At 42.0% G+C, this 18,897-nt stretch overlaps 1 protein-coding gene and 2 pseudogenes across 1 annotated transcript in view; all 3 read left to right on the top strand.

The window, feature by feature from the left end:
• The first annotated feature begins 343 nt into the window (after positions 1 to 343).
• LOC125002452 lies at positions 344 to 462 on the top strand (annotated as a pseudogene).
• A 101-nt stretch (positions 463 to 563) lies between these two features.
• On the top strand, positions 564 to 682 carry LOC125002889 (annotated as a pseudogene).
• Positions 683 to 12,784: 12,102 nt separating this feature from the next.
• Positions 12,785 to 18,897, top strand: part of LOC125001195 (NACHT, LRR and PYD domains-containing protein 3-like) — a 22,902-nt gene continuing 16,789 nt past the window's right edge. The window contains exons 1-3 of the mRNA XM_047577113.1: positions 12,785 to 12,851; positions 14,155 to 14,439; positions 14,795 to 15,203. Of these exons, the coding sequence (XP_047433069.1) occupies positions 12,785 to 12,851; positions 14,155 to 14,439; positions 14,795 to 15,203 (761 nt within the window). The remainder of the gene's footprint in view (positions 12,852 to 14,154; positions 14,440 to 14,794; positions 15,204 to 18,897) is intronic.

Here is an 18,897-nt window from a genome sequence, read left to right as displayed (position 1 = left end):
GGAATACTAGATGCTGTAAGCTTTTCATTTTCATCAGGAGACATGGTGACATTTACATCATCATAATACATGCAATGATGATTTCGACCACTTGTATATACTGCTTTTGTGACAGACCCTTTGGCTAAAGGCCATACCAACCTGAACACGCCTGATCTCGTCTCATCTTGAAAGCTAAGCAGGATCGGGCCTGGTTAGAACTTGGATAGGAGACCGTCTGGGAATACCAGGTGATGTGAGCTTTTCATTTCCATCAAGAGACATGGTAACATTTAGATAATCAAAATACATGCAATGATCATTTTGACCACTTATATATACTGCTTTTGTGAGCCACCCTATGGCATACGGCCATACCACCCTGAACACGCCCGATCTAGTCTGATCTCGGAGGCTAAGCAGGGCCGGGCCTGATTAGTTACTGAATGGGAGACCGCCTGGGCATACCAGGTGCTGTAACCTTTTTATTTTCATCAGGACAAATGGTAACATTTACATCAGCAAAATACATGCAATGATGATTTTGACCACTTATATATACTGCCTTTGTGAAAGCTAACATTGCTAATGGCAATGCCAACCTGAACACGCCCAATCTTGTCTGATCTCGGAAGCTAAGCAGAGTCGGGCCTTGTTAGTACTTGGATGGAAGACCGCCTGGTAATCCCAGGTGCTGTAAGCTTTTCATTTTCATCAGGAGACATGGTAACATTTACATCATCAAAATACATGCAATGTAGATTTTGACCACTTATATATACTGCTTTTGTGACAGACCCTTTGGCTTATGGCCACACCACCCTGAACACGTCTGGTCTCGGAAGCTTAGCAGGGTCGGGCCTGGTTAGTACTTGAATGGGAGACTGCCTGGGAATACCAGGTCCTGTAACACTCCGGACGGCAGTGTTAAAGATCTCACTATGTCACACTCAAGATTGAAAGGTGTTAATGAAAACTTTGATCGAGGAACCTAAATGTAAACACAACCAGAGTGAGAGAAAAAAAAATAATCACAGAAAACAGAAGCAATTTGGAAAATCTTTCCCACACTCTCTCTTCCTATCGCACTCCTCACAGGAGAAGTTCGTGTTCCAGTTTTTACCAAGTATCTTAAATGGATTCCCATCGGTAAGTTAAGATACATTTTGCACTCTACAATGTAGTTACTAATTAAGGGGTTTAATCCTCAGAAGAATGTACATCTGTGTTCCTCACAATCATGGATGTGAATGTTATTGGTGATGAGGAACAAAATGCAATGGAAAACAAAGTGAAAACACTCTGATACAAAGCTACACCAGGTTGAGATTTGGGGTGTTTCATCATAGATGAGTCATGTTCATCATATTACCCCAAATTTCAACTTGATCCTACAATCCCAAGATCTCCTCTCCACCCATCTTGCCCGGGTTTGTATGAAGAATAATACTCATTAAGAGAGGCAGGCAGAGATGCAGAGGGCCAAGGAGTCTGTGAAGGAGTGGACATGTGAGGCCAGAAACTGGGACTACAACGTCATGTGCCAGCTTTACCCAGACAGGACGACAAGACTGGCTCTTCTGGAGGACCTTCGCAATAGGAGGTTTTTTGTTGCCAATGTCCCCAACCCAGCAGACTTGGAGCCCAGCAAGGAGCCTTCAACAAGCACAGCTGCCACAGAGGAACATGGCAGAGCTGTAGAGGCTTGTCTCACTGTTGAAGAGGGGTCCGACCATTCCTGTGATGATGCTGGCTCACATGGGCAACATGACCCAACATGTCACAGTAAGTTCATCACAACAGTGTCACACGCATCAGTTCAAATAGCGATCTTCAGCTGTGACCCAACTTGAGTTTCATTTAGGTTGTTGTTTGCTCATTTGAAACTAAAGTTCCTTTATTCTTTCAGAAATCCACCTCAATACTCCAACAGCGTGCGGATGAACATGCAGAGCATGGGCTTCTATAACAAGTTCCCAGAAGAAACTGCAATGCTGACTGGGTTCAAAAAGCATTTGATGGACGACTTAAAGGCGTCAAACTGCCAGCAGGAGGTAAGACATAACCCTGTATCTATGCTCTGCTACAGTAATCTGCCAACTGATAAGACACACACCTACTAGATCCCTCTGTATTATTTTTGTGTGTGTCAGTGAGAGAGATCAGCATACATGCCTCTGCTTTCCTTCTCACTGCATCATTTCTCACTTGTCTCCATCTTTCATCACAGCTAGACGATATTCAATTCAATTCAGTTTTATTTATAAAACACATTTCATGCACAAGGCAGACTCAATGTGCTTTACAAGAGGTATACATAGTTACAATTAATGGTTACATAAAAATCAGTTTGGAATCAATTGAAAGGTATAAATGCAAGTAAACAATCATATGTATGCCATACATGCCTACCAACTCATACAACCACACATGCACACACACAGCTCAGCAGAATGGTGTTGAAAAAAGATAGGTTTTTGATCTGTTTGAGCATATACACTAAAAGCTGCCTCCCCTTCTTTGGATCTGGTGCGAGGGATGACATGCCTGTTGACCGAAGTGTTCTTGCTGGTGTGTAAGTGATGTACTGAGGTGCAAGACCATGTAGTGCTTTATAAACCAGGAGCAGTATTTTGAAATTGATTCTTGTTCTAACAGGTAACCAGTGCAAAGATTTAAGAATGGGTATGATGTGTTGAAATTTTTTGGTACCAGTCTGAATACGTGCAGCTGCATTTGGAATTAGATGTAACCTCTGAATACTTGAATTCAGGAGTCCAGTGAATAAACCATTACAATAATCTAATTTACTTGTTATAAATGCATGGATTAAATTTTCCGAATCTGATTTTGACAAAAAGCCCCTCAATTTGGAGATATTTTAGAGATGATAAAAAGATGATCTTGTAATGTGATTGATATGACTTCTGAAATATAGATTGCTGTCGATAATTACGCCCAGATTATTTCTGTTTTGTCTTTGTTTAGTTGTAAAAAGTTTTCTGACATCCATTGATTAATATCTTTGATACACTGAGTGAGGGATATTATGGGTGATAGGTCATCTGGGTGTAGTGAAATGTAAAGTTGCGAATCATCTGCATAATTATGGTAACTACGATTATGTTTGCATATGACATGAGAGAGTGGAAGCACGTAGAGATTGAATAGCAGTGGTCCAAGAATTGACCCTTGAGGTACTCCACATGTAATGTTCATTTTGTTTGAGTTGAATTCACCAATGGAGACATAAAACTGCCTATCATAAAGGTAGGTTCTGAACCAATTTAGAACTGGGTCAGACAAGCCAATCCACCTTTCAAGCCTTTCCAGTAAAATTTTGTGGTCAACAGTGTCAAACGCAGAGCTAAGATCAAGTAGAACAAGAATCGAGATTTTTTTTGGAGTATGTGTTTATACGTGGATCATTTAAAACTGTGTTTTAAAAGTGCCGTTTCTGTGCTATGGTGGGGACGAAAACCAGACTGATAAGTGTCTAAAAGGCTATTTGATGCCAGATAATTCTTCAGCTGAATGTAAACTGTTTTTTCAAGTATTTTGCCAAGGAATGGTAAGTTGGAGATGGGCCTGTAATTTGCAATGACACTTTGATCCAGATTGTGCTTCAGAAGTGGTTTGATGACAGCTGTTTTTAGTGATGTGGGAAATATACCTGACTGAAGAGACCAGTTAATGATATGTAGAACCTCTGGTGCTAGGGAGTTCAAGACAGTTTTGAAAAATGGAGTTGGGAGAGAATCCAGGCAGCAGGTCGAGGACCTGAGCTGACCAACAATATTGTCAAGTTCTGTCAGATCTAGACAGTTAAAGTGAGACATGACACAGGTGGAGTTCCTGGAGAAAGGAATGGTGAGTTCAGTGCTAGATTTAAGGGCACTAATGTTTTGTCTGATAGAAATGATTTTGTTATTAAAGAAAGAAGCAAATTGATCACATTTTGCTGAGGACAACATTTCAGAGGGAATGGTGGATGGTGGGTTAACAAGTCTGTCAACTGTGGAGAAAAGCACTTTACTATTATTTATATTTTCATTGATAATTTAGAAAAGAATGACTGTCTAGCCTGTTTGATTGCTTTGTTATAGTCATTCAGTTTATTCTTATAAATGTCATTGTGAACCTGAAGTCTTGTTTTTCTCCACTGTCGCTCTGCCTGACGACACTTTCTCTTTGAGCATCTGATGTCCACTCCTTTTCTCCAGGGAGCCTTTTGTTTTTTTACATATTTAGTTTTGAATGGTGCAATTTTGTCAAAGACACTTTGTGTTTTTGAGTTGAAGTTGTCCACAAGGTCCCCAGTTGAAGATATTGTGGATAGCGACATCTCTTTCACATTCTTCTGAAAGCTTTGGATAGTATTGTCATTAATTATGCATCTTTTGAGTAATCGAGAGCTGTTACTAATGAGTTCATTAGGGAAAGCAGAAACATCAAAATAAATGGAACAGTGATCAGAAAAAGCTACATCCACAACAAGAGGCATTGTAATGTTAAGTCCTTTTGAGATGACAAAAGGACTTATGGCATCTGGATCAGTTTCAATGTCAAGTTTGGAGGCGCAGTCTCAATGAGTGTAACGGTTCCATTTTTATCCAGCCAAGTTTCAGTTAGTAGAGTGAAGTCTAGACTGTGGGTACTAATGAGTTCATTTATTAAAAATGATTTATTTGTAAGTGACCCGACATTTAATAGAGCCATTTTTATTTTTTGAGGTGCATTGCTGTGTAGGGAGCTGATAACTAGAGAGATATGGATAAGATTACTGAGGTTAGCTGAACTGGTGAGATCAGAAGTGCATTTCTTAGGCCTAAAGTTTGTGATAACAGGGATAGATGAGATTGTCACTGGACTGCTATAGTGGTGGAGTGTGGAATTGGTGACTGTCAGAGTAAGCCATGCAGGAGTGCAGGGTGAGTTCAATGTTCAGGGATAGGAGGTGAGTTCCGTTAAGATTTGGGTGGAAATGGTCGTTTTTGAAGAGGTCAGTTCATTTGAAAAAAGAGGTGAAGTTGTCCACATTTGGGATGTCTCAGCTGCGGCAGTATCCTTTCAGCCAGATGTGGAGTTGTTTGAGTTGGCTGAATTTTACATCACCTAAACAGGAGGGAACAAAGGGGCCAGAAACTACACACTGTTTGTTGGAGTCCATAATAGTACCTATGAGGGACATGTAGCCAGACCAGAGAGGATTGAGCCCAGACGTCCTGTGGCCGATGGCACAGAGGCAGTTGCCTCAGGTATTTGAGACGCACGAGGTTGAGTGAAAACTTTTATTTAACCCTTTATTAACCCTGAAATGAGGGAAACTCTGAGGTACCTCAAACCACAGAAAGCCGGGTAACTCTAGCCTGTTTCACAGAGAGAGGTAACTTAAGCTCTCGGTCAGTTACCGTAGTAACAGACTCCATGAACCTAACCTGGTCTGGACCAGGTTTATCGCAATGAACCTCGAGCTTATTTCTGTCTCCGCCCTCTTTCAGTCATACACGTCATTTGATTTCCTGTTTCTTTCATTCATTCAGCAGGCGAGTTTTGGTGTAACCTTGTTCTGCCGTCTCTTTAGTGGACTGCAGACCACATTATGAAACTGGTATGTTCTTAAGATTTGTGCTTATCTGCCACTCATGTGATCAGCTGATCTACATCTTGGACAGTGAAAGCCCTTTAAGTAGCCATTCTAATCATTCTGGATATATATGTAATATTGATTGATGTTCTGCATTAAATGCAGCTAATGGAGGTGATTTATTTTGACTTGAAGGGGCAGAACAAGACTGTGATGATGATTCGGTGGTTTTGTGTAACAACAGGAGTGACTGTGGTTCAGTATGTAGAGGGGTTAGCGGTTCAATCCCCAGAATGTGCCACACACTGAAGTGTCCTTGAGCAAGACACTGAATCTCCAGCTGCTCCCAGTGAGTGGTGCTGGTGTGTGAATGTGTGTGTGTGCTTGTGTGAGTGAATGAGTAGATGCGTCTGTGACCGTACCAAGCTTACACACGAATGCTAACACGAGAGAACCTGACTGCAGACGTCTCAGTACTAATGGAACCTAACAGAATAATCTCCCAAAAGTTATATGCTGCCTACTCAGTCCAGTTAAGATAAAAAGGGAACAAAAAACAATACCAGTGATGCAGTAAAGTCGTGTTCAGTCCAGAACAGAAGTGGTGCTCACCAAAATTAGACCAGTTCCTCAGGTGAACTCCATATAAACTGGTTGGCTATAACTAAGACAAAATAAATCATTATTTAAATCATAAATAATAATAATTACAAATAAGAATGATGAATTAATATAATAACTTTTAAAAATTAGAAGATGGGGATTCATGTTTTAAAGCTAAAACAGAAGAATTAGATGAAGATGCAAAATGCATGAGACACAGATGAAAAGAATGTTAAATATTTGAAGAAATAGTTTTGAATATTTTTTTTGAAGAAACATATTTGAAGACCCAGGAAAACGCGGATTTTTTGTGCAGTGTGGAAGTGGCTATAGATGGTGTCAATCCTGCATAATAATTGCCAGTATGGTTTGGTTTAATTGTTGTCGTTATGTTTTTAGTTTCCTAATTCAAATACTTGTCGGTGAAAACTACATACTTTCACAAATGGTTGTATTTTCACATTTGAGAGTAACGCCACGTAGCTCTTTCTATGTATAGCTTGTGTACGATACAGCTTTTCGTGTTGCAGACTGTATAACGATGGATGATGGAGCATCTCCCCAAAAGTGAAGCCAAATTCTATGTGTTTAGAAAACAGCAACCCCCAAAGTATGAAGTGGTCGAATTAACATGGGGAAAGGATTTGAGGATAATTACCGATTGAGGGCTGGGAGGAAATACTTATACCATAGCTTGAGACATGCAGACAAGGCTGATAGCTTTCAAAATATTGAACAGAAATGATTGGACCCTGGTAAAAATGTCAAAGTTAGGGTTCAGGATTCACGTTATATGAATGTGACATTGTGCACAATGTCTGGACTGTCATTACCTGATCTATTAATGATGTACTGAAAACAGAGTTCAGAAAAGGCCCAGCATTGTGTATTTTGGGTGTTCTGCCAACAATGTCTGTGTTTATGGGTCAAACTAGCGTTTGTAACCAGTGAATAACAGCGTTAAAATAAACAGCGTTACTAACGGCGTTATTTTTTTTTTTTCACTAACTGCTAATCTAACTAATAACTATTTCCATTGTTATAACACTGTTTCCGTTACTGAAAACTAAAACGTTACAAACTAAAGCTGTCTGTTATCATCCACCTTGGTTCTCAGCCAGGGGAGCGGCAAAGCTGGTTTTTGTTTTGTTTTGTTTTGTTTTGTTTTGTTTTGTTTTGTTTTAGCAAGGAGAGGAAGGAGGGACGAAACAACCGCATAGCTAATGATGATTGGCTAAGGTGGAGTCAGCTTTCATGATAAGCCAATCAGAGGCAGTGTTCAGTTTACACACAAACCACACACGAAAACAACAACTTCACACCCTCACCCAACTAGCAGAAGTAAGCTAGGTTTGTCGCGTTTGACGCTCTGACGCTGATATATCTGCCTCAACAGCCTGACAGACTGTATCATTGTAGAAGGTTCAGCTCAAAAACAAGTTTGGACTACTCCCATAAAGACTGATCTCTGAAGGTAAGAGGTCAGAGATTTTTGTTCCTTTTTTTCAATCAAACAATTCAAATGTGTTGTTACACGATCGTTAATGGAAGCGCATCGGTAAACGGCGGCTGTGTTATACAGCTTGTATAGCGGTCTCCCACACTTTAACGATCATGGCAGCGCTCTGCATCCGAGAAAAGGGGAGATTTGCCGGCATATATCGGGCTCTGTGCAGGACATAGTGATTTATTCTAATATCAGTAGCCTTTTGAAAGAGCAGGGGTTTGACCGGTCCATTCTTCAGGTCATCAACAATCTGCAACTTGATGTGCAATGTACGCGATGACATATGAGGGAAGAAAAAACAGGCACACAGCTCTCACAGAGGGAGGTCCGACCCGGGACTTTCACCGATGTGAAAGTGATTTATATATCTACCAGTTGGGGTCTGAGGTGCAATAAATATTAAAAGTTCTAAGTACATGTCTATACAATTCTACTCTATGCAACTGGCTTGTGAAACCTGCGAAGAAAAAAATCCAAATTATTAGACACATTTACTTTCCCTGGTAACGAGTTACTTTTATAGTGGAGTAATTCAGTTACTAACTTAGTTACTTTTTTACGCTTAGTTACGCTAGTGCAGACCCTCTATGCAACTGTGTAGGATCTGTTAACATCCAGGGAACAAACATGCCATGCAGCATCATGATGATGTAAACTGTCAATAATGTGCACTGTTATACTTTATTTTTATTTATTTTATTATGTATTATTTCTTTATATTTATTATTCATAATCATTACTTTTGCATGATCTTTTATTTCTATTGTTTTGATTTAATATTGTCATTTTTTTTTGTTTTATTATTAATTTATTATTCTAAGTTGTTTAACACATCTAGATGTAAATACCAGGAAATAAAAGCTGACATTCTGAACTCTTGTCTCATACTCATCTTTTGATCTTAAACCCAAATGTCTTCAGTGAACAACAAAAACAAGGGAATTTGCCTTGCTGTTTTAATACTTTTGGAGGAGACTGTATGCTTTTTTACAATAAGTGATAAAGTCAGTTTCATTGACACAAAGACACACTGTTTAGTTGCGACTGAGAGCTATGTTGTTCACTGCTTTAACTCCCTCCTCTTTGTCTTTGGGTTTAGTGAGTCTCCACCTCCTGCAGCTCCCTGGGTGTTTCCTGGTTTAATTTTTACCAGGAAAGTCTCAGATCATTTTCTCCGTGTCAACCTCCTGTTGAAGGTAATAAATCAGTTTTTCAATGTCAGAGAGTCAGAGCTGAACATTTAGAATCGAGCTGAAGGAGCTGAATGAGAAACGGGGTAGAGGCTGGTGATGGTGGTTGAAGGGAAGGCTTCATTGTTTTACTCACTGATAGAAATAAAAGCTGTGGACATGAAATCAAACTAAATGGAACGAGACCTTTTTACTCTTCTCTTAAAATGATACCTGAAAAAGAAAATACTTCCATGAACTATGAGGTGTAAAGCTGTACATTAACCAGTGATGAGTGAAGCCTTTAAAGAGCAACAGTGGTTGATTTTATATGTCTGACTTTGACTGGTTAGACCAGTCTGACAGATTATTTTCCCGGTGAAGAGGTGAAGGTGTGTTCTGATGAAAAGACAAGATGCTACATGCTGCACTGAACACAATGATCTCTTTCCACACAGACAGTAGAAAGATGCAGAGGCATTTACATTAAGGAGAACATCAGGAAAGGATCTCTTCTCTTCGCTCTTCTCTAGCGTCACTGTTGACATCAATCTTCCAAGCTCCCCAGACATGAATGCAAAAGTCTGAAGGGATGCATCACTGAGGATCTGAGCAGAGGAGTCTACACCAGATCCCTGCAGGACCTGTGACAGGCCCAGGATAAGGTGGGAAAAGGAATTCCCAATACGGCCCATGCATGCCGCTATATTATAAGCCCTAACAAGGAGATCATCAGTCAGCCAGCACTGAGGACAGGGACAGCGGGCATCAGGTCTGATAGCCTCATCAGGTGATACTATCAAAGAGGCAATGGTAGGATCGACTGGGGCCGTACAATCCAGCCCATAACTGCATGCCTCCTGCATGGCCCCAAAGTCCTGCCATCACTAGTGTGATAAGAAAGCAATTCTGGATCTGCCCAGCAGCGCTGGAGCTCCTCAATATAGGGTTTTGAAGGAGAGACCTGCATGAGAGACAGCAGGCTGTGGCGTCTGCCTAAAGAAAGCACTTGAAGGAGCTGCTGTGATGGGAGCGTCATCCAGTCCCAGGTCTGCTAGTCATCCGAATTGCTGGTTTCAGTGTGGCAGGGCCATCTTCTGATCCACACAATGACCCATCAGACCCTCGAGACAAAGTGTCCAAGGTGCGCAAGATCAATTCTTTATCCACCACCCCTTTCATCAGGCTGTAGATGGAGCTGAAGCTCCTTAATCTGGGCAAACTCAGATGATAGAGTGTCCACTTTGCGGGCCAAAGTGTCCACCTTTCTAACTTTCCCAGGAGGTCCACATAAGGCAGTACTGCGTCTGTGCCCTCGTCCCCTAGGTGCTGCTGGGACTGCGCTCCCACTAGCAGGTAGCAGCATAGTATCCCCTTCCACCTCTGCCAGTCTAGCCCTTCTGATTGACAGTGCCATAAACCTACAGTTCATACATGGGTTGTCAGATAGACCTGTCCTCAGGTTTTCAACCCCGATACAGGCCGGATACCGACCATGGCCATCCTCAGTTTGGAGGGGGGCCATACAAGAGTTACAGACATGCGAGCTCAACATGTCGTTAAGTGGGACAGTTTCCAGAAAAGACACGAAAAAATAATATAGTTTCAGTGAAACCACTCTGCCGCAGCCCTACATAAAAATAAGGTTCAACGTTTCCGCACCGGAGCGTTACTCAAAACACATTAAAGAAAGATTTCTGACTAATAGTGTACTTACTGCCGCTACAACCCAGCGAAAAACAAGAGTCGAGCAACGTAGCATGTAATTTAACATGTGGCAAACACCGCCGTTCAAAACAAAAACAACTAAAGCAACTTAGCGTACTTACTGTCTGCCGTAATTCAGTGCGAAGGCCGCAGCAAAAACACCCCTGGTCAAAACAAATAAAAGTGTGGTGTGCCACTGGCTCTAAACATTGGCTAACAACCAAAGCAATTTAGCGTACTCACTGTCTGCAGTAATTCAGTATAATGCCATGGCGAAAACACCGCTGGTCAAAACAAATACAAGCCCAGCGAGCCGCCGGCTCTTAACATCGGCTAACAACCTTAGCAAATTAGCGTACTTACCAGTCTGTAGTAATTCAGTACGAATCGTAACGGCCGCCCGAAAGAAACAGACAACACTTGAAAGAGTAAGTGGTTTGCTGCAGTCCCTGTTGGACGAATAGGCAAAGCACCAACCCCCAGGTCAAGATAGAAGGAACAGATTGCGTGGTGACGAAGAGGCTTTATACTGGGGCGTGCACCCTACCTAATCACATGGGCACAGCTGACTTTGTTGGTATAATACTCGACCTGCACATATGCAAGATGGAGGTATCCAATGCTGAAGCACCACCCTCTGGTGGTCAGGAAGAATGAAATAGAACTTCTTTTATTCCATTTGATTCTTTGATAGAGGTTGGAGAGAGTTTCACTCATGATGTGGTTTAAATCTATTGTTCCCATCTGGTAGAACAGGACCAGGATCAGGACCAGGACCAGAATCAGAATTAGAATCAGAATTCTGCCTGGTGGCCACATACAGGAACTGCAGCGTAACATCACGCTGTAATAAATGGATAGCTACTAGAACACACACTGTAATAAATGATAATAGAAGAGGAGGACTGTATAATGGTTGCATGGAAATATGTTGATTAGGAGTAGTAGGAGATGCAATAATAAATCTTTCATTTGAACATTTCCCTTAACCACCCAGTGGGTCTTTTATCTGTGAAAAGTTGTAACCAGACGTTGAAGTGACTGAATATTAAGGAGCTGGAGCTTCCAGTCAGACTCGGTGTCAGTGAAGGTATCATGTGTGTCCTCCATGGCTCCATCTAGTGGACTGATAGTAGAAGCTACAACCAGCAGAGATGGTTCCAGTGGATGCTCTCATGAATGATGTGTGTTTCCTCTGCAGGTGATGGACAGAGTGTGAGCTGATGTGAATCCAGCAGCATGGACCAGAGCGAAGCTCAGAGGTGAGAGGACCATCTCTAAGTGTTGTTAGTTAAAGACGTCAGTCCAAGACACCAGGACATTGGAACCGTAGAAACCATGTTACGACTAAATAGAAGAACCCCCATGAGCACAAACTACCTGAGAATGAACTCCTGTGGGTTCAGAGAACACGTTCACATGTTGTCAGAGTTTAAGAAGACTGAGTTCTCAGAAACTTCTACACAGACCTGTCAGCCATCCATCAGTTAAACCATCTCCTCCATCTCTGCAGCCTCCAGCCCCTCAGACCTGACCATGTGGTCTCTGAAGACCAGAATGAACATCCACTGGTGGACGATGAAGCCGTCGTTAAACCAGGTATGTTTTTACTCTGTTACCTTGAGTTGAAACTGAAGCTCAGGTGAGAGGTAGAGACGGTTCACAGCAGACAGTTGGATGATCTGATTAAAATAAAACGGTCCAACAAGGAATCGGAAAACAGGAACTGTTTGTATCAGTCAGTATCCAGTGGTGAATTCATGGGTGGGATAAAAAGAGACGGAGGGGATGCAATGGGTTGAGACGGTTTGAGGGATGTTAGTGACAATTTCACTTAAAAAAATCAGCAGTTTATTGGTCAGAATAGAGGGTCAGAGAGATGAGATTAGAAGGGTTGGACAGGATTGGATGGAGGTGGTGGGGTGGGAGGTGGGATTAAAGAGGATGATATGAAAAGTGTCAAGTGGATGGGTGAAGTGTACACTATTGTATGAGTGAATGAAAATGCAATCAGAGTATACAGTATAAATTATGAAAAGGATTGGAGGGGATTGGATGAAAAGAATCAGAGGAAAGACATGGAGGGGAAGGAATTTGTAGTCAGATGACGGTAGAGGAACTCAGGGAGTGAGACCCAGGGTGGGGGTTCATCTCAGGAAGCTTCAGATCCTTGTCCTCTGGTTCCTGTAATGAAAGATGGAAGAAAAGGAAGGAAGAAAAGAAAAGCGAGAGATGGTGAAGGTGGAGGTTGAAGCCCGAGACAGACAGAGAGAGAAAGGTTCTGGATACCACTTTATAGGTAAGCACAGGAAATAGAATGATATGGAGGGTTGTTTAGTTAAAGAACCTAATTCACATAAACTTAAGTTCACTAACAAAGACCAGGCCTTGAGGGTAATAAGTTTATTGGTAGACAGAGAGAAATAGATGACCGGATGAGAAAGGTTGGAGGGGATGTGATGAAAAGCAGAGGTGGGTAGAGTAGCCAAAATTTGTACTCAAGTAAAAGTACTGTTACTTCAGAATAATGTGACTCAAGTAAAAGTAAAAAAAATAGTCATCCGAATACTTACTTACTTGATACTTGATGATGAAGTACTGAGTAACTGTTGAATAACGTCTGATTTATTTGTTAACACAAGCATTCAATCAGACAGACAAAAATACTAAATAATCATCTATGGGCAAATTAGAGTTAATCCAATCAATAAAATAAATTAAAATGAATTATTTACAAAATAGCTTAAATTAAAATGATCCAGGTAAATTCAAGATCTTCTGTACTTATTTCAATAAAAATAAAATGATAATAAATAAAAAACAAGTAGCACAAATTTCCAAACCTTTGTACTTTTCGCCAGACTCTGCATGTTTCCTCAAGTTAGATGTTGAGTTAAATGTCCTTTTGTGTAGGTAGACACACAAGACACCACGTAATGTAGCAGCTGTTTCGCACTTTTTGTAAGGCAAACATGCTTTCAATATGAGGCTAATGGCGTTCCTCCTTGTCTGTGCCTGCATTGCCGACCGTTCATTTGGACATTTTTCATGTGTTTCTCTTTTTTGTTTGCTACTACTGTGAATTGTAAAGTTAACCTGCAAGCCCACAAGCTGCGGCTGAGGTTGACCATGGTCACGTGACGAGACTGCGCGCTATGTTTGATTAGTGAAACACACTCACGTGGTAGAGCCATTGGCGGAAGTCTCGCTCTCTGTCAAAATAAAACATTAAAATGATGTGTACGCGTGAGGAAAGTAGTGAGCCTAATGTAGTGGAGCAAGAGTACAGTTTCTTCTTCACAAATCTACTCAAGTAAAGTAAAGAGTATGGTAAATGAAATGAGTAAATGTAACTCGTTACTTCCCACCTCTGATAAAAAGAGACGAGGGTGGGGTCACATCTCTTCAAATCATTATCCCTCCAAAAGAGTTTTAAATTGATTCCATCAAAGTCATGTGACTGCTCTTCAGATAACCATCTTTAGATATCTGAAGACTTCACATGGCAGGTAAGACCGAGGGGTCCCTGCAGGGAAAAGATGAAATATGAGTTCTCTGAAAGTTATAGAATCTCTGAGATGCTTGTGCCCTTGTTCCTGTAGAGAAGTTGGTTGCCAGCATGAGGACCGAGTTTGTGAAAAGGGTGTCGATAGAAGTCCTTACACAGCTCCTGGAGGCCCTCGTAACAGACAGTATCTTGACTGAGCTGGAGAAAGAATCGATATCTGAGAAGAACTCAGTCAGAGCAGACAGGGTACGCCACTTCATTGACACTGTGAAGAGAAAGGGAGAGGAAGCCTGCAGGAAGTTGATCCGACATCTTCAGTCCATAGATCCTGCTCTTTCCCATCACCTGGGTTTGCCCTCTGTTCAAACTGCTCAGAAAGGTGAGGCCACGTGTTTCTCTGGTCATGGTTGTTTTAATTTTAATGTGTTTAATGTTCTCTTAGTGTGTTCAACATGTTGAATCCTTAACTTGGTGCTGAGATGACTAGAACATACGCTCTCCACTTCAAATCTGAATTCCTTCTCTTGTGTTTTTGTTTTTTGTTTTTTGACATTTAAATATATCCCATTTGGTTGTACCTGTAACTGAGAAGAAGATCTGACCAGATGTGAGGACACGCTCATGAGTAAATGTAGATCATTCCAAGGTTCCAGTTAGTGTTTTTTGATGCTGTGTACAGTAAACTGCTCTACAACACATCAGATGGTCTGATTATCTGTTGTTGTGTCGTTCAGATGCTCATGATGAGTGTCGACGTAAACTTAAATCTGCTCTGAAGGAGAAGTTCCAGTCTGTGTTTGAGGGGATTGCTAAAGCTGGAAAATCAACTAACCTGAATGAGATCTACACAGAGCTCTACATCACAGAGGGAGGGACTGCAGAGGTCAATGATGAACATGAGGTCAGACAGATTGAAACAGCATCCAGGAAACCACACAGACCAGAAACAACCATCAGGTGTGAAGACCTCTTTAAAGCCCCACCTGGAAGACCTAAACCAATCAGAAGACTGATGACAAAGGGAGTGGCTGGCATTGGAAAAACAGTTTTAACACAGAAGTTCACTCTGGACTGGGCTGAAGACAAAGCCAACCAGGACATCCTCTTCATATTTCCATTGACTTTCAGAGAGCTGAATGTGGTGAAAGAGGAAAAGTTCAGTTTGGTGGAACTTGTTCATTACTTCTTCACTGAAACCAAAGAAGCAGGAATCTGCAGCTTTGAAGAGTTCCAGGTTGTGTTCATCTTTGATGGTCTGGATGAGTGTCGGCCTCCTCTGGACTTCCGCAAAACTAAGATCCTGACTGATGTTACAGAGTCCACCTCAGTGGATGTGCTGCTGACAAACCTCATCAGGGGGAAACTGCTTCCCTCTGCTCGCCTCTGGTTAACCACACGACTAGCAGCAGCCAATCAGATCCTTTGCAACTCTGTTGACATGGTGACAGAGGTCAGAGGGTTCACTGACCCCCAGAAGGAGGAGTATTTCAGGAAGAGGTTCAGAGATGAGGAGCAGGCCAGCAGGATCATCTCCCACATTAAGACATCACGAAGCCTCCACATCATGTGTCACATCCCAGTCTTCTGCTGGATCACTGCTACAGTTCTGGAGGATGTGTTGGAAACCAGAGAGGGAGGAGAGCTGCCCAAGACCCTGACTGAGATGTACATCCACTTCCTGGTGGTTCAGGCCAAAGTCAAGAAGGTCAAGTATGATGAAGGAGATGAGACAGATCCACACTGGAGTCCAGAGAATAGGGAGATGATTGAGTCTCTGGGAAAACTGGCTTTTGATCAACTGCTGAAAGGAAACCTGATCTTCTATGAATCAGACCTGACAGAGTGTGGCATCAATATCAGAGCAGCCTCACTGTACTCAGGAGTGTTCACACAGATCTTTAAAGAGGAGAAAGGCCTGTACCAGAACAAGGTGTTCTGCTTCGTCCATCTGAGCGTTCAAGAGTTTCTGGCTGCTCTTCATGTCCATCTGTCCTTCATCAACTCTGGTGTCAACCTGATGGAAGAACAACAAACTACATCTCTGTTGTCTAAAGTCTTTAAGAAACGAAAACCTCTCCATCAGAGTGCTGTGGACAAGGCCTTGCAGAGTCCAAATGGACACCTGGACTTGTTCCTCCGCTTCCTCCTGGGTCTTTCACTGCAGAACAATCAGACTCTCCTACAAGGCCTGCTGACACAAACACGAAGTATCTCATAGACCAGTCAGGAAACAGTCCAGTACATCAAGAAGAAGATTAAGAAGGATCTGACTGCAGAGAGAAGCATCAATCTGTTCCACTGTCTGAATGAACTGAATGATGGTTCTCTAGTGGAGGAGATCCAGCAGTCCCTGAGATCAGGACGTCTCTCCACAGATAAACTGTCTCCTTCTCAGTGGTCAGCTCTGGTCTTCATCTTACTGTCATCAGGAGAAGATCTGGATGAGTTCAACCTGAAGAAATACTCTGCTTCAGAGGAGACTCTTCTGAGGCTGTTGCCAGTGGTCAAAGCCTCCAACAAAGCTCTGTAAGTTCATCATCAATAAATTCACAGCAACCTGTCAGGTCACATAAGTTAAAGGGTTTTCTGTCATTGTCTCTTCAGACTGAGTGACTGTAACCTCTCGGAGAGAAGCTGTGAAGCTCTGTCTTCAGTCCTCAGCTCCCAGTCTTCTAATCTGAAACATCTGGACCTGAGTGGAAACAACCTGAAGGGTTCAGGAGTGAAGCATCTGTCTGCTGGACTGGAGAGTCCAAACTGTAAACTGGAGGCTCTGAGGTCAGTTTTCATTTCTTTTTTTCTCAGGCTTCTGAAGAATGGAGATCCAGTTTAGATGAGTTCTCTTGTCAGGACTGTCAGATAGAAAAGGAGCTCAAAGAGTTGAAATGAAGGAGCATCATGTTCCTGAACATCAGCAGGTATCTCCTCAGTCATCGGTGGTGGGTCTCATCACAAACCAAATCAAGTCCAGTCTTCACATGCGTTCACATTACCAGAGTTCTTGGTGTCACTAATCATTCTGTCTGTGGAGAAATCCTCTTATAGTCTGACTCAGTAATTTCACAACAAAATACAAGCTGACCTCACTTCACACATACACAAAAAATACAAAATAAATTAAAAAAAATGTATAAGAGAAAAATAGAATGAAAAATACAAAATAATAATGCTGATATCTGTACCACCTGTACCACAGACATTCCCGTTACATTCCCATACTCCCAGCTTCTGTCTTTCTTACATAAAAACATCATCCTGGATGAATTTCAGTCAAGTTTCAGGTCATAGCATAGCACATAGTCAGCACTGCCTCCATGACACCAAACTATGGATGGCAAATAACTACCTCCAGCTGAATGACAGGAAGACAAAAGTGGTCTTTTTTGGCTCCCAAAATCCTCCATAGACACAACATCTAAAATCCGCTAAACAAATTCTGTGGTGAAAAGTATTTTTTTCCAACTATGAAATATTGCCAAACTAAAATTAGTTCTCTCCCTCTCTGACCTTAAAACAGCAAACAGTTACCGATGCCCTGAGTACGTCTAGATTAGATTATTGCAATTTGCTCTACTAAGGTATCAGCCAGACCTCTCTATCTCGATTGCAGTTGGTCCAGAATTCTGCTGCCAGATTGCTAACAGGCACTAGGAGGAGAGAACATATATCACCAATACTAGTGTCCCTTCATGCACTTCAGCACTACATGGCCTAGCCCCCCAATACAAATACATCTGTGACCTACTCTCCTCACTCTCCAACCCAAGATCTCTCAGATCTTCAAATCAGACTGACCTGACTGTCCCCCGGTCTAGGCTATGAGGAAAGGGCGATCGTGCCTTCGCTGTAGTGGCCCCAAAGCTGTGGAACAGTTTACCCTTCGCAATCAGATGCTCCACCTCTGTAACCACCTTCAAGTTCAATCTTAAAACTTTTATGTGCTCCCAGGCCTTTAACTGTCCTTAATTAGTCTCGGGTGTCATCTCTCCATGTGTGTCCCTCTGTCATGAATTTTCCAGGCTGTGCCAGCCTCAGTTATCTTGCTCTGCACCTGTTTGTAATTTGTGATCTCTGAATTGCACAGCACTTTGGTCAACCCTTGTTGTTTTTAAATGTGCTTAATTGATTTGATTTGATAATAATAATGGCAAAGACTTAAAATTAAAGCTATCACACTCAGTAGCCTGATCGATAAATCTAATGTATTGTTGTTTGTGAAAGTCCTTTAAGGGTACCCACACCTCTTCAAATTCTTGTGCTTTAGCTTTAATTCCCTGGGTTATCTTCTCTAATGTAATCCTCGAATCCAGGATTGTGCAGAGGATACTTCAGTCTCTCTCCAAGACAGAGTGTCAGGAAAGCAGTTAAAGGGAGGATCCAAACGCAGAACAAGCTATGAGGAGGCATGCAATCTGGGTAAAAAGCGTATTTAATGAAAATAAAAGGGAACAAAAGGCACTGGTGGAAGGCAGGAAAATCCAAAGACAAAAACTGAACTCACAATACATGGTTCAGAAAACACACAGGTCAGAAACAAGCAGAAGGCAACAAATGGAACACAACACAGTGATGCGACTGGGAACAAAGGGAAGGCAGGGCTATATATACACACGGGCTGAGGGATGACAAGACACAGGTGAGACAGATCAGGGCAATCACACAGGGAGAAACCACTGAATGTATATACTATGGACAAACCCATCTTGATGTCACCCGTTGGATTCTGACTCGAAAATGAAGCCCAAAGTGGGCGGAGCCTGCGGTCGCCAAGTTTTACTCCGCCCACACTATATATATATATATATATGGATATGGGGATCGGATTGGAGCGGAGCCA

Source organism: Mugil cephalus, chromosome 23 (assembly GCF_022458985.1).
Source record: "Mugil cephalus isolate CIBA_MC_2020 chromosome 23, CIBA_Mcephalus_1.1, whole genome shotgun sequence".
Classification (NCBI taxonomy): Eukaryota; Metazoa; Chordata; class Actinopteri; order Mugiliformes; family Mugilidae; genus Mugil; species Mugil cephalus.
Note: the sequence above shows the minus strand (reverse complement) of the source record. Positions and strands in the feature narration are given on the sequence as shown.